The sequence below is a fragment of the Gastrolobium bilobum genome, unplaced genomic scaffold (genome assembly GCF_033153095.1).
Source record: "Gastrolobium bilobum isolate Gb01-03AN ecotype WA unplaced genomic scaffold, APGP_CSIRO_Gbil_v1 utg1481, whole genome shotgun sequence".
Taxonomy (NCBI): Eukaryota; Viridiplantae; Streptophyta; class Magnoliopsida; order Fabales; family Fabaceae; genus Gastrolobium; species Gastrolobium bilobum.
The window spans coordinates 97,054-112,799 of record NW_026898629.1 but is presented as its reverse complement, the minus strand read 5'-3'; the positions used below and the strand labels follow the sequence as shown (position 1 = coordinate 112,799).

The following is a 15,746-nucleotide window of genomic DNA, read 5'->3' as shown; positions in this document are numbered from 1 at the left end:
TTTTATATTAAAATATTTGTAATTGATATCATTTTCTATATAGATTTGAATATATTTATAATTTTTAAATATAAATAATAAATTTATATATATTTATTGAGTTATGCGATTGAATTAGTGATGGACTGATTGAATCAATAACTAAAGTACTTCAACCAAATCAATAATTGAGTCGAATTTAATAATATTGAGATAAGGTGCTTCTAGTCCTTAAAAAAAGAAAGAACATGTTGCCAAAAAAAAAAAAAAATGTAAAGAGGGAGCACGTAAGCCAATAAGAGTAACATCACGTGCGTACAAATTGTACGGTACAATATATCTTTAATACAAGGCAAAACTAGGATTGCCAGATTAGCATTGCCACCTTCACTTGTTCCTATTTGACCTCTATGATTTTTTGATATTTAAAATTTTTCCCGACATGGTGTGGACAAATTAAAAAATTGTTTCAAAAGTCAACACCATGCATTCATTCTAGTTATATTTAAATGTTAATTCATCCTTAAAGATACAGTTTTATATTTTATCTGTGATAGTTAATAATTATATAAATTAATGACACTCAAATTTTCATTTTATACTTTTCATAAGTCTTTTAATCATAATCTAAAACGAATTTCAATTTTATTATTCTGAATCATAATTTAGTACGGTCTTCCGTAGACTCGATCGATACATAGTTCTAATTTATGATCAAATTTAAATTGATTTCGCAATATGCTTTAGGATTTTTAATGTCGTTTTATGTACGACGCATTCAATAGTAAAATCAGATCATTTTGTTTGAGAAGGTAAAAATAATGATGTGGAAAGGTAAAAATAATGATGTAGAAAGTGATGTGCAAGAGATTTTTGATAAGATTTAGAATGGCACAGTGGGGTGAGGCAGATGATATGTGCCAGTTTGCGGCCTAAAGAGGGAGACTATTTCACATGTTATTCGGGACTATACTGAAGCCAAATTCTTGTGACTTAAACTAGTGTCAAGTGATAAAGTTAATGATTTCTTATTTGGAGATATGGACCAGTGGTTGTCGGAAAATATTGTCATGCATGTTAATAATAGGCAAGATAAAAAAATGGCTAACTACTTTCTTTCTAACATGCTGGAAGATTTGACATTGGCAAAATGAAAGAATGTATGGTTCGCTGATGCTCGTTTTCATGAAAGAAAAACTAATCCGAAATCTTTGCAAAGGATGTGAAAGAGGTTGCAAGCAAATGTACAAAATTTGACTTCTGACAGAAGAATCATGGTAGCGAACATATCTTGGCAGTTTTTCAATTCGGGTGTTGTCAAGGTTAATACGAATGGGGCTACACGTGGTAACCCTTGTCCAACTGCTTGTGGGGGTGTCATTCGAGATGAATGTGGTGAGGGGCTTGGTGGCTTTGCGTATAAATTAGTGAGATGTTCTTCATTCAAAGCTGAATTATGGGGTGTCCTTAGGGGGTTGAAGATGGCTTGAAATGCTGGATAGCGTAACATCATTATTGAAAGTGATTCAACAAGTGTGATCACCATGCTCACTAGAAATGGTGCAACAGTCTGTGAGAATTATTTGATTTCTCGCATACGGACATGGATCGATAAAAACTAATTTGTGACTTTCAAGCATACTTTGAGGGAGTGTAACTCGTGTGGAGACTGGTTGGTGAATGCCATATTACTGTTGTTTGTTGATCTGTCAGCTGTTGGAAGACTTCGTGCTTTGAGTTGTAATAGTTAGATTTTTTTTTTGTGGCTTAGGCCTTTTGTTTATATATATATATATATATATATATATATATATATATATATATATATATATATGGTAAAGGATTTCTTCAGACAATGAAGATAAATTATCTCCGGTGAGTCCAAATATATTGCTGTGTTATGTCTTTATCATTATAATTTTTTAATTTTATAATCTCAAACGATGACATTTTGAACTCATTGAAGATAAAATGGGCCAATACTAACAAGAATGAAATGGGCCCAATTGGAATTCCTGATCTGAACATACCACTAGATGAGTCAACGGGAATGGGAATGGAGTGTAGCGAAACAGTGGATTTGAATGTGAGAATGGCTAACAAGGATCAGCTCTGGCGAGGCAGAATAGGCTTCAGATTTACAGGATCAAGAATCCAATTGCAAATAGTAAAACCCCTTACTCTTTTGATTATTTACTTTTGACTTTCTATTTTGCAAGTGGCTCTATTTGATCATTTTAAGAGAGAGATAGACACAAAAAATAAAAATTATGAGAGAAAAAATACGTGATTTTTTTTTTTAATGTGAATATATATATATATATATATATATATATATATATATATATATATATATTGGTGTGTGAGTGTGTTGGGGGTGGGGAGTTTACGTAGAGCATGACAGGGATCAAACCTCCATCTTTATTACACGCAAGCCTGAAAGACTTCCCGTTAGCATAGACGCCTCTATTTGTCTTTGAAAGGTTGTGTGCGCTTTTTCATCATTGATTCTCATTTTCTACATGTATCTCAAACTTGCCATCTTATATGGTGTAGCAAAAAATGGCACAAAAACATGCCAAATAAAGAAAGCAGAAAAAGATGAAGAAAAAAACAACTTAATCTTTGTTAGAAATTTCCTGATCAACTAGATATTCACTAGACATGTCATCTTGTGGTTTCTTTGCAAATGCTTCTCCGTCATATCCTGCATCATCCTCCGAATCCTCCCCACTGCTCCATTTTCTTTTTATGATCTTAGGGACCAACCGAGTTACTTCTTTAGTCTCCAACATTTCATTTTCATTATTTATCCTTTCAAACCGAACAGCGCTCACCTTTCTGGCATTTCCTGCTAGTATCTGCACCAAAGACAACAAAGCCATTAAACCCCGACGAGCGAGGGAGAGGTGAGAACAATATTTGTATATAGCTTTACTCTTGCATAATTGCAAAGAAATTATTTTCTGAATTCGAATCCATAACTTTTTAATCATACAGGAATGACTTTACCATTGCTGCAGATTCACCCTCTTATAATACACTTAATTATAAACAATGCAAAATATAATTCCAATCCTGTGACAACATAGTTGACCCTACGAGGTGAGACATTCTCTAACCGTATGTCCAAAAAACAGAAATCAAGGCACAATTTTTTTGAAAAAGCTTCTTGAGGAAAATCACATTGACAACCTTAGCGTAACTTGAGTAATAGGAAGGTAGTGTTACGCTTACTCTATTACTACCAACTTAGGATATAAGCAAAAATAAATAAGACTACCTCAAGTTTGAAAATCTGGTTCTTCTGCTTCTGATCCTGGTGGTCAGCATCGGACTCATTATTATCATCATCATCTTCATCTTCCCTTTCAAGAACTACTTTGATGCACTCACCTGTCCTTGGGATGTATCCAAACGCTTCACATACAAAGCCTGACACTGTCTCATATTGGTGACCCTGAAAGGGTAGAAGTATCCTACATATTAAGAGCCTGAAATTTTTAAATAGACTTAGCAATGAGTAGTACCGGTAGTTAATTAAATGAGATCATCGTCTTAACCCTCTAACCCAGGGATTCATAAAACCCAATTATAGTTAACAGCAAAAATCTCTTCAAAATATAGCACGGTTACATATTTCCCATATTTAGTCCGCAATTTGTGTAGAAATAACAGCTAGCATAAGAAATGTTTTAAACTAAGCTGCTTAAAATCCAATGGACCAGGGGCGTATTTGAGATGCAAAGATGCTAGGGCCTACAACTGCAAGATAAGAATATGGTTTGCTACATCATAAAAAGTGTATAATTATAATCTTCAAGGACAATGCTACAATGGTTCTGAAGGAAAAATTCACAAACAACTTGATTATTGGTTCTACTACTAATAACAAATCGTGATCTTGGATATTGTTTTTCTTAAAAGGAATACCTGACTGGGTGGTACAATGAAAATCACACTAACTCCAAACAACTAATAAAAGATTGTTGAGCATGGTTACAAACAAGGCCATCAGAAGACTAATATGTAAGTTGCATGTATGAAAAAGTGGTGAACCTCTGGCATCTTGATGTTCAAATCTTCAGAGAGCTGATCAATAGATGTGTTTGCATCTACGTCAAATACACCCTCAGCTCGCATTACTACGTAGCCAGTTTTTTTCTGTATCTCCTCCTGTAGAATCACCACAAAAGATAAAAAGGTTTTTTTAATGAAAAATCAGCATGTAAATCATATTAGCAGGCACATAAAAAATAAAATATTTTTATATTCAGAATTGCATAATTAGCCACTAATAGCTAAATCCAAAATGCATTAATGTCATACAGCTGTTAGAGACAATGACTTAAACGGTCAAACATTATGAGTATCTCATGTCCGTTAAATTTGTAGGAATGACAGAATAGTACAAAAATATAATTTTTATTTTTCCTGCTGAGAAAAACATGAATGAAGATTGTACTGCTCTAGCTACAGAAGGCATACTAACATGTCTAATATACTAAAATTTGAAAGAAATGAAGTAAAGACTAAGCAGAAGAATTTACAGTAGCTTTACCTTTGAGTCATTTTCATCAAAAATTTCACCAACAATTTCCTCAACAACATCTTCAAGAGTTACAAGCTGTAAAATAGCAATATAAATAGGACATCTAGATTCAATAAACATCACCTTGTGAAAACTGTTAGTACTTATAGGCACATCACACACAAAGGATTTCAGAAGACTTGGAGTGTTTATTAACAATCTAATAAACTTTGTCTAAAGAAGTGAACCCCTCTCAATTTAGCAATCAATAAAAAGGATTTACTACATCCAGTCTTAAACTAGCTATTGTTAAATGCAATAAGAATGTGGAAGGATGAAGCATAAAATCACTAACAAAATGAATTCAAAGAATTGGAGGAAAACTGTTATTAGAAATTCACAATTAATTGTAACAAGAACTAGGAAAGATAAGGGCAAGAGAATGATGTGAATAGTGGGTAAATAAGGGCATTTAGGAAATCAGAATAACAATGTAACCAGAAAGAATTTTGGTTATTACGATGATTTTGGACCTGTAAAGTGAGAGAAGTAATCTAACATATATTAGAGAACAAGAGTACAGCTGTAGCATACTTAGACATGTATCTACAATAACATAAGCTAATATTTCTACAGGATTGTTTATGAATATTCTTGCAATAGTTCATGATGACTGGTATGATCTCCATGTTGATTCTATTAGCTTTTATTTAAAATTAACATAAAAAAGAGGTTGGTATATAGTTACAAAAGATGTTGAAAGAAACAATCACTCATAGTGAGAGTATGTTCTAATTGATATCTTCGATATACTTTTTTTGGGTCAGTGGTTGTAATTAGCATGGCATATAGATCTTCAGTGAGTCATAAATTTACACATTCATATGTTCATATTTATGTCAAACAAACAGATCTGAGTTGGTTGTATTCTGGTATAGCATGCACATACTCCGACAGTTCCACCATACTCATTAAGAACGACAGCCATGTGAACCTTCCTGATTCGAAACTCTCTAAGAAGATTCCAAACAGACATTGAATCTGCAAAAGCAGTAATAAGAATTTATTCATCCAACATTCTGCACCAAGTTAAACAAAGTGTTCCTATCCCAAACAATTCAAACAGTTTAACAATTCAATTTCAATATGAGAAAAATCATATTCATTAAATTTATCAGTCAAGACATAATAAGCCACCTGCTGTTTAATTCGTTGTCCATACATCAACGAATATTTCATTATAAAATATTAGTAACTGACAGAAAGCCAAACTGTTGAACACTTCCCTTCTACCATTCCAACTGGTATGTATGTGTTATAACAGGGAGTAAAAGACATTACAAGAATTATCAACAGAAAAAGGATATCTTGGTGAAAAAATGATAGCATATTAGCTAGAACAGAATCTGAAGGGGTTAGAACGACAATTCAGAGCCTCCGGAATCTATTCTGAAAATGCTCTGAAATATATGGAGTAGCATCATCAACACAGCAGAGATGGCTATGCAATGAGTGAAAAAGAAACTTGCTTTAATGCACCTCCAATTTAGATCAAAAAATGCCAAATGAAGAATGAGCCTGAGAGTGGATTTTAATTAAGAGAGTATTACTGACTTGTTGAATTTTCCTTTCCCATTCGATCGGGCCCAATTACAGTCATCAGGTAAAATGAATAAAGTTTTATTAGTACTACGAACTTTATCCATAATGATCTTTGCACTATTGCCCACAGTAGATAACCAGCATTTATCTTCCTTCCATTGCTATCTTCTGTTCCTTTTTGGACAAATGAATAAGACTACGTTGTTGATGCACATGGCCAACCTAATGGATGTACAAAAGAGTCGGTCATCTCCAATTTAGCTATATTTGTCCAACTAGGTAATCCCAAATATCAGAGCTTACATACAAATTTGATTCTTTTAGAATCTTTAATCACATGAGGGCGAGCCTTAGAGCAGCAGTAAGGTTATACTGCTTGTCATCGGAAGGTCATAGGTTCGAATTTAGAAAACAACCTCTTTTCAAAAAATATAAGGATAAAGTTGTGTACGATTAACCCTCACCCCTATCCTCGCAAATTGGGAAGTCTTATGCACCGGGATTTGCTCTTTTAGAATCTTTAATCACATGTCTTGCAAAACCAACATTATCGTACTAAATAAGTATCCTGAGAGTCTGAGATACTCTTCTGCTCTGAACTTGTTAGCAAAGAATGTTGGGTTAACATTTAGTCTTTAGTCATCTCATAGAATTGATAGCAATAAAGGCATAGCCTAATTGCCACACGAAATCACAAATATATTGACATAAACTAAGGTTAATTTTTTTAGTACTTCTATACTATTTTAGAAAGGGGATTTGGGATTCCCTCATTTCATGTCCTCTTTTTACTTTCTAAATACTCAAATGTTTCGTTTAACTAAAATAGAAAAATCACCATTTCATTTCAATCACAAAGCCCCACAACTTACACAGAATTCCTATATAAGTGTTAGAGAATAATATAAACTATTAAAATGACCCTCACCCAATAGTTTAAGCTTTTGGGTTGAATTGGTTCTTTACATGGTATCAGAGCCTCGTGTCTCGGGTTCGATCCTCACCGTCCCCCACTTTCTTTCTAGTGGAATTTCTTTCTTAGTACAGGTAGGTGAGCCTGTGCATTGTCCACACTTCAAGCCCAATGGGCTCACTTGTGAAGGGGCGTGTTAGAGAATAATATAAACCATTAAAATGACCCTCACCCAATAGCTTAAGCTTTTGGGTTGAATTGGTTTTTTACAATAAGGAGCATTTTGAATAACTTATTTCAAACACATGTAGTTTTTTAGTCAGTTTTCATTCAAGTTGCAAATTTAAAACATAAAAACTGTCATGCCATTATAATTATATACTTAAATTAAATGATTTTTTTTGTTTATACCCGTATCTATCACTTCTAGTATATAAAATAAGATAAAAAGAAGGCAGGTTAAAAGATCACTTGGGAGGGTATGATGGCCTGATGGGTTCAAATAAACCCACCTGTCCTGTCTAAAATACAACACCAGTCATAGAGAGAAATAACACTAACATAGGTGATCTCAAGATATATATAAAACTTACCAGGTACGAAATATGCAGGCTTTTGAGCCATATCACCAACTGTAGTACTTTCTAGCAACTCGCCCTTCAAAATCAAACATTATAATTCTGCAAACTATGAGATTGGGGAGATACAATTAATAGGTAAAGCACTTGTATCTCATGATAGTTAAGGGGGTTAAAATCTCCCAACCTTCTGAACATAATCCAGTAGATCCATTGCATATGCTATACCCATTATATTATCAACACGTTGCTCAAAAACAGGCACCCTAGGAAACATGTCATAATCCAGTTAGCGTTGGAAAACAAAAATCACTGTAGATTTGAAGCTGGGGAATCTTTGAATACCTTGAGTACTGATGTGTAACCCACAAGTGGTGAAAATCTACAAGACTTGAACTTGCATCAATTGCAACAACATCAACAAGAGGTGTCATAACCTCTCTAACATGTGTGTCTTTTATCTCCAACACATTTTCAATCATATCCTGTAATTTATATTTATATTCAAGATACTTATCAGAAACCAAACAAATAAAAATGGATTAAAAAATCTAAAATAATCAATGAAGATAGGGGTTTTGCAAGTATTGTGAAGAAGCATAACAATAAACATATGTCATTATTACAAAAGGGTGCATATTTCCGCATGGAAAATTGAAAATTTAATCATGGTTTTCAGATGAAATTTCAATTCCCAATTTTTAAAAATAACAAAATTCTTCAAAAGAAACAAATTTGAATTATGATACATATTTAAAAAATTCTATTTTCTATAAATGAGAGAAAAAGACTGAAAATTTTGAAGACAAGTATATAACAATATTATTATTTATTAGAATAAAAACCCAATATTTGTTACCTGTTCTTCCTCCTCTATTGCCCCACTTAATTCGGCACCCCTTAGCATCAATTTTAGCTCCTCTTCAGTTACATATGGCTCACTGGTAAAGTAAACTATGATTTTGTTATTGAAATTCAAAAAAAGAAGAAGAAAGAATGTCCCACACTCGTTGCTTCAATGCATGCCATTTTCCAAATGAATATTATAAACATATTTACAATGAGCATCTTAAAAACATCAGACTACTCAATAACGGCAAAGGGTTGCATATCCACTCTTTAAGCTATATGAATAGTAAAATTTACATACTAAGTTGGCAAACCAAGCTCGATCTTCCAAACCAGGGTTAAAAAATAATACGTTAGAAAAAAAATATTTTGCTGCCTTGTGCCATATGATTTGACCAAATTACAAACCCAAAAACTATTACCAACCATCTACAACATATAAATCCCTCATAATCAATATAATAATTTCATTTCTCCATTAGTTCTCTTATAGCTTTTACGAAACAACTCAACCTTAGAAAATGGACAGTTATCATGTAGCATGAGTGCAAATAATAAACATCATTCATGTGATGAGGGGAATAAGATTTAGCATCACAGATTAGAATTAGACCTCACAAAAAATCCATAAAGAAGCAAAAGCAATAAATACAATATAATAAGAGAAGATTAATCTCTGGGTATCTTTTCGGCGGACCTTCTTCCTTTTAAGCCAAGCAATTTGAGCATCCCCATTGAAAGATAAGTAACAATTCTTCCTGCAGGATACAATACCAGCGAAAGCCATGCCACTGGCCTGACCTAAAGGTATTGGAATCAATATTTGTTATAAAGAGAAGTTGAAGCAGAAACATCATGTAAATAAGAATGACATGTGAAAAATGAATATAAATGTTTAATCAGTATCATTTCTGTTCCCAAAGATTATGAAAGAAAAGGCAAGAAATTTACAACTTACCACAAACCGAGCCACCTCTGTGGCATTATGAACCGCTATACTTTTTGGAGTGATTTCAGTGAGAAGCAAAATGGCAACCTTGTTTGATTATGGAGAGAACAGAGAAATCAGGTATTGTAAGAAAAAATTCCATAAATATTTATAAACTTCCACACCATATATTATACTTATAAGAGGTGAGAGGAAACACAAAGTTATGAAATTATGTAAAAAATAGCATCCTTTTTTTTTTCCTACAAAAAGTAGTTCATAATCAGTTTAAATCATGCATGAGAATTAAGAGGATGAATAAATGCATAATTAAGCTGAAAAGACGACCTTTCTTTGCATCATACAGGAACACCTTTTTTTTAAACACTTAAACTAAACGAACACACAAAGAAAAATATTGTCAATGAGACTATAGGAGAAAAACTTCTTTTCAGCTCAAAATGATAGAATCAATAACCAAGAGGAGGTAGAGAAGGGAGTGGCAAAGAAAGATATACTCATATACATATACTGTTATATGTTTTGGCAGGGGATTATGAAATGAGCCTAGCATCCAAGGATCTGGGAAGAGACTAGGATACCGTAAAGAATTTGAAGCTTCAACTAATCAGACCAAGCTTTGGTTAAGTTGCATTAGTAATAATTTTTTTTACAGAAAATAAAAGATCATGTAGGAGATCATGGACAAAATGTCCTTAGGTCAAAAAGAAACCCACAGTGCAATGTTCTGTGATCATTCTGATGCAACCATTCTATTTGAAAAGATAATTTATACTTATATTGTAAATACTACAACATTAAACTAAAAACGTAACAAAAATTAGAATACTTAAGGTATATCCTACACCCTATAATGTTGTCTAACTCTAAACGGTTAACCTTCGGTCATCTCTAAATGTATAAATCCAAAAAACAGATTATATCACCCCGTTTTCTATCCACTCAAAGGTAAGCTCTGGCACCTTTTTAACAAATTGGTGACAAAGCTAGAAGGCTTTACATGTCAAATGCTTGTTCCCACCACATCAGGAGTTTGCAAGTTTAAAAGGCAGCATGTTGATATACTGAAAGATTCAATGTTCCGAAATGAATAATAACCAAGTGGCTCATGGCTCATTGAATTTGAATTTTGGATAATCAAATTTATGCATAAACCATTTAAGCATGTTTTTGATGTTCTGGAAAAAGTAAATTTTTCAAACAGTCAAGAAAGAAAATCAAAACATACAGTCATGACTCCTGTTGCTGCGCTAACACCAGCTTCGCCAAATATTGCAGTTGCAGCTTCTGTGACCAGAGCAGTTGCCCCAATATTGACCACACTGAGTACAACAAAAAGCAACATGAGAAACAAATTATAATCAAGTCTTAAAAACATAATATTTTTCAATAATAAGACCAATGAAAGGGAAATACGTTGTGCCAATAAGTATAGTTGTAAGGAACCGAGTAACATCGCTTCGGAGTAGTCTGAAGACGCCATTTTCAGACTCCTTTTCAGCCAACTCACGAATCTTACACATTTCATCAACAGTAATTAGACTTCAAAGTTCAAACTATAATCAGCTAAAATAACCATAGGGAATTACAAATCAAATATACAAAAAATGCATTCTTATCAAAGGAACCAAAAACTTTTTCTGAAAGGAAAAGGAAATATAGCAAATGATGTTTAGATCAGTAGCATTGAAATTCCTTACTAACATGTAGATGAGTTATGAAATTGCTAGCCTAAGTAATGTGTAAGGCACTACTTTAGTCATTCATAAACTCTGCAGTCAAACCAATATTACTGTCAAATTATGATGCTTTAGATTTTAACTAGCATTCAACTTCATTGGCTACATGATCCAAGTTACTAAACCTCCCCTCGCCTCCCACCCTTACCTAAAGCAAGATTTTAGACATCGCCACAAATTCATGTATTTAAAGAAATATATGTCTGATATTGTGCTCTTATATCAAATCTTGCTAAACTAATATCTTAATAACTTCAGAAACTCATATCACATAAATGAGCCAAGTAAATCTTGGTGTTGCAAACAGGTAGATAGCATATGAGTTTCTGGTCAGTATAATCTCATCTAAGATACAAACTCCATTCTTCATAGATGAGAAGCTTTCAGCAATTGGACACCAAAATAAATTTCATTGTGAAGAATATTACCATATATGATCAAGGATAATGAGCCTATTTCCAGGAAGTTCACCTCCAAAAACCAAACCCAACCCTGGCAACCATCCTTTGATCAACTAGACTAAATTTAGTAGGTCTATCTATACTGAATAATGATCTAATAGGGGAAAGAATTTCTGTTTTCCAGGAATAGTCCCTAGTTTTATAAGTATCATTCAGAAAAGGAGAAAAATTATGATACCTTCCAAGGCCAAAGTGTGGTAATTGAAGTCTCTGCCATAGAGAAAAAAGCTGAAAGACCCAAAAGCAATGCCAGTATCAAACCTTGCTCCTTAAATATTTGAAGAACTTGCAAAACTTTAGGCCATGCATTCCTAAGCAAAAGTATGCTCTGTCCAATAACACCATATCCAGCATTCACTACACCCTCAACAGCGAAAACTCGTGGACATCCAAAGACCAATATCCCACAAACAGTTGCAACCAGAATGATTCCCCTCTTCAGCAATTCCTGTATAAAGTTCCAGTTGGTACTGGAAACAGCATTTCTTTCGTGAAAACAATCACTGCGACTACCTAAACACCTCAAGCGAGCTCTACCTAGTAACTTGGTATCTGGTCCATAACTTGAAACCTTAAAGCTTGTAAAAGTGGATGGGCCAACACAATTGGACACCAAGGGAAATGGGTATACAGTGTTTCTACCCGAAACTTTGATGGACATTCTCTTTAGCCGATTCTCATGCGCAGGGTAAAGAAATTTGGAACTGGAGATGAATACATGGTGACCTAGAACCCAAGATTCGAGTGCCATCACCACAAAAAGAAAATCATAACAAAACAAAAACACCCACAAAATCAAAATCAAATTTCGACGCAAAAAAAAAAAAAAACCTTAGAAGGCCCAAGTAATCAACGAAAGCTGTTCTATTTTGTTTAGTAACGGGTATCAGAGAGTCGTAAAAAAATTGGTTATGTTATGCATCTTATGAAGGGGAACAACAACAAAAGAGAAAAAAAGTATGCACATGAATTTTTTTTGCTTTCTTGGGTCTATTGTAATCAAAAAATGCAATTGTGAAATGTGGAATTGGAGAAAAATTAGGGTTTGAGAGGGAAGAATGGGAATTGGAATAGGCGGCGCGTGCATCAGCTTCAGCCGCAGACTTGTTGGCTTTGACACCAGATGCTCAGTTCGGCACAGCAAGTGGGATGGGAGTGTAATACAATTATTACATTCCAAATTCTTGTAAAAATAAAATAAATTTACTTACTACAACTTTTTTTTTTTTTGGTAATTTACTTACTACAACTTTAAATTTGATTAAAATATTTCTCTTTTTTTTTTTGTAATTTATGTACAGAGGCTTTAAATGTTTGTCATTTTATAATTTTTTGTTTCATATTTTTAATACCGTTAGCGTCGAACTCGTTATTATATTTATTTAAGTAAATTATATTTATATAATAAGAAGTATTTGAAGATAAATATAGATTAAAGTATATTTAATTTTTAATTGATTAACAAATGTATTTACAAGCTTATCATTTTTAATTTTTTAAATAATTATATAAATATTATCTACCAAAAAATAATAATTATATAAATATTTAATAATGAAACTTTAAAGAAAAAAAAATAAAAGGTGTATCTCAAAAGAGAGAATCCTCTTATAACAGTTAATTAAGGAACACTTAGATAAGTTTTTGAAAAAAAAATACTTTTATTATGTAATTTTTTTTATACATACTTTTATTATGTAATTTTACTAAATTTTTAAATTACTTTTTTTTTTAACTTTTTAATGAATACTGAAACTATTTTTTTAACATTTTATAAAAAAACAAAAAACTAATTTAAGTATCATAGTTTTGAATTTTTTTAATTAAAAAGTAATTTTCTTTTAAAAAAATACAAATAAACTGACCACAAGTATAGATAATGTGATTAATATTAATTTCTAAAAGATTCAGTAGTAAAGTATTTAAAAATAATGACATATTTACTTATAAAAAATAAATTATAAACTTAAATAATGATATGAAATGACATTAAACAATAATTTCTACAAAATAGTTTAATGAAAAGTTTTGGTAGACAATGCCTAATAGGTTATGTGCATTTTTGGGAGACAATTCCCCTAAATTGGTTGATTGGATATTATTTCATATGCAGTCTGAATGATGCTCTCATAGAGAAGGGTGCGGCTTCTGAATTTTCTTTCCATCAGATTTCTTTTCTTGAACATCAAAACACAGAGTTGAAGAAAGTAAACACAGACTTAAGAATGAGTTGAACCTAAGTAGAATGAAGAGCTTATTACATGTTGAGTTTTCTAGAAAGGACCATGTAATAAAAGGGTTGCTGTATGATCTGAGCTCACTGCAGGAATCCGTATATATCAGTAAATACCATTCCAACTATATCATAAATATACAACAATAGCTGCAAATATATATGACAGACTGGTAATTTTATTAAATAATACACTGCATTCACAAGCTCACCCAAATAAAGTACAATACATTCTTACTACAAGCTTACAACTCAAAGTCCAATCAGATAAAATAAGAGTGTGACAAGGTTATCACACTCAAATTTATTTTTCAAGAAAACATAAACCTTAAATAAGAAAATAATTGCAATAAGACATGCACCTCAATTATGTCATCTGAGTCATTCTTGGAGTAGTCCTCATCCTTGTCCTTCTTTTGACCCTCTTATTAAGCTGAACTCCAAATATCCTCACAAGCCATTGAGGTTTTCCTATTAACAGTAGATAACATCCCAAGCCCACTCCAAATACAAATCCACATCCATATCCTATGGCCACCGGTTTCCAACCAAATCCAAACTTTTCTTCATTCTCAGAGGTCGCTGAAGGTGGAGAATGTTGTTGTTCAGTGTTCTTGTTGCAATTTATTGACAATGGAAATCCACATAAGCCCAAGTTTCCCTCGTAGGAATCATTTGAAAATGTATCGAACTGTTTTCCTCGAGGTATTGGCTCGCAAAACCAGTAATTTCAAATTTGGCAGAGTCTGAAGCCAATGGGGAAATGTATCCTCTATTTGATTGTTTCCAATATTTAAAACTTCCAATTGGGTGCAGTTGGACAAAGATTTAGGCAAAATACCTTCTATTTGGTTGCCATTGAGATTCAGTGTTTTGAGCCGGTACATTGAAAAGGTACTACTTGGCAAAGTGCCAGAAATTTTGTTCATCTGCAGATGCAAAACTAAAAGGGATGACAAGTTTGCAAGGCATTGTGGAATAATGCCTGTCAACTTGTTGTAGGACAAGTTGAGCACCCAAATTGAAATTGCATTGCAAATTGATGAAGGAATATCACCACTCAGTAAGTTGAAACTAAGATCAAGGAATTGGAGCTTGCAATTCCTTGAGAATTGATTCATCAGTGATGTCAACAGGTTTCGAGAGAGGTCCAAAAAAGACAATGAATGCATATCATGTAACCAATTGGGTACTCTTCCACTAAGTTTGTTATTGGACAGATTGAGAAAAAACAACTTGGGAATTTTCCAGATAATTTGGGAAATTCAGTCAAATTGATACAAGATAACTCCAACGCTTCTAGGAGAGGGAAGCTGTAATTGACATTGGATTCGAAGTTTAGTGATAATTCACTAAGAAAAAGAGTATCCAGACTTTGAAGCTTGGAGAATAGTTTAAAATTGATAGGGCCACTGAAGCTATTTGATGTTTATAGAGACTTCTTGACCTAATTTTGACCTAATGGGCTTGGCCCAATATACAAGTAACGGACTAAATAAAAACAAATAAATGACTACATAATTACTAATAAATGACTACATAATTACTATTTACAACAGCAATAAATGACTACATAATTACTAATAAATGACTGCATAATTACTATTTACAACATAGACATAAGACTGTAAGGTTGACAAGATTGAAAAATGATTCAGGAATATTGCCTTGTAGCTTGTTGCTGCACAAATTTAGAAACTTCAAGGAATATGATGAGATTGCACTTATATGCCCAGCAAACTGGTTATGATGAGACTGTAAGGTGCGAGATATAGGAAGAAATTTCACCTTTAAAGTCACAACCAGACAAGTTGAGGTGCGTGAGACTCATAAACCCTCCAAACTGAGATGATAGTTGGGAGTTGGAGAAATCATTGAAAGCGAGGTTCAGTGTTTGGAGATGAGAAAGGCG

At 33.0% G+C, this 15,746-nt stretch overlaps 1 protein-coding gene across 1 annotated transcript; it reads right to left on the bottom strand.

Annotated features, from left to right (window-relative positions):
• Nucleotides 1–2,398: 2,398 nt before the first annotated feature.
• Nucleotides 2,399–12,719, bottom strand: LOC133317775 (putative DUF21 domain-containing protein At3g13070, chloroplastic). The gene is made up of 14 exons (XM_061519653.1): nucleotides 11,780–12,719; nucleotides 10,818–10,915; nucleotides 10,630–10,723; nucleotides 9,411–9,488; nucleotides 9,150–9,253; nucleotides 8,463–8,544; nucleotides 7,949–8,088; nucleotides 7,791–7,869; nucleotides 7,619–7,682; nucleotides 5,460–5,551; nucleotides 4,541–4,606; nucleotides 4,039–4,155; nucleotides 3,263–3,439; nucleotides 2,399–2,840 (listed from the first exon to the last, which is right to left on the bottom strand). Exons 1-14 carry the CDS (start codon nucleotides 12,350–12,352, stop codon nucleotides 2,598–2,600), a joined length of 2,007 nt encoding a protein of 668 aa, XP_061375637.1. The 5' UTR covers nucleotides 12,353–12,719; the 3' UTR covers nucleotides 2,399–2,597.
• Nucleotides 12,720–15,746: the final 3,027 nt, after the last annotated feature.

What these genes read in the sequence shown, in the direction of transcription:
- LOC133317775 (XM_061519653.1), bottom strand. Translation starts at nt 12,352, where the DNA reads ATGGCACTCGAATCTTGGGTTCTAGGTCACCATGTATTCATCTCCAGT. An exon ending in CCACACTTTGGCCTTGGAAG is followed by an intron (nt 10,916 to 11,779) that starts GTATCATAATTT and finishes GAAATGTGTAAG; the next exon opens with ATTCGTGAGTTGGCTGAAAA. An exon ending in ACCAGATTTTCAAACTTGAG is followed by an intron (nt 2,841 to 3,262) that starts GTAGTCTTATTT and finishes TCTTTGGTGCAG; the next exon opens with ATACTAGCAGGAAATGCCAG.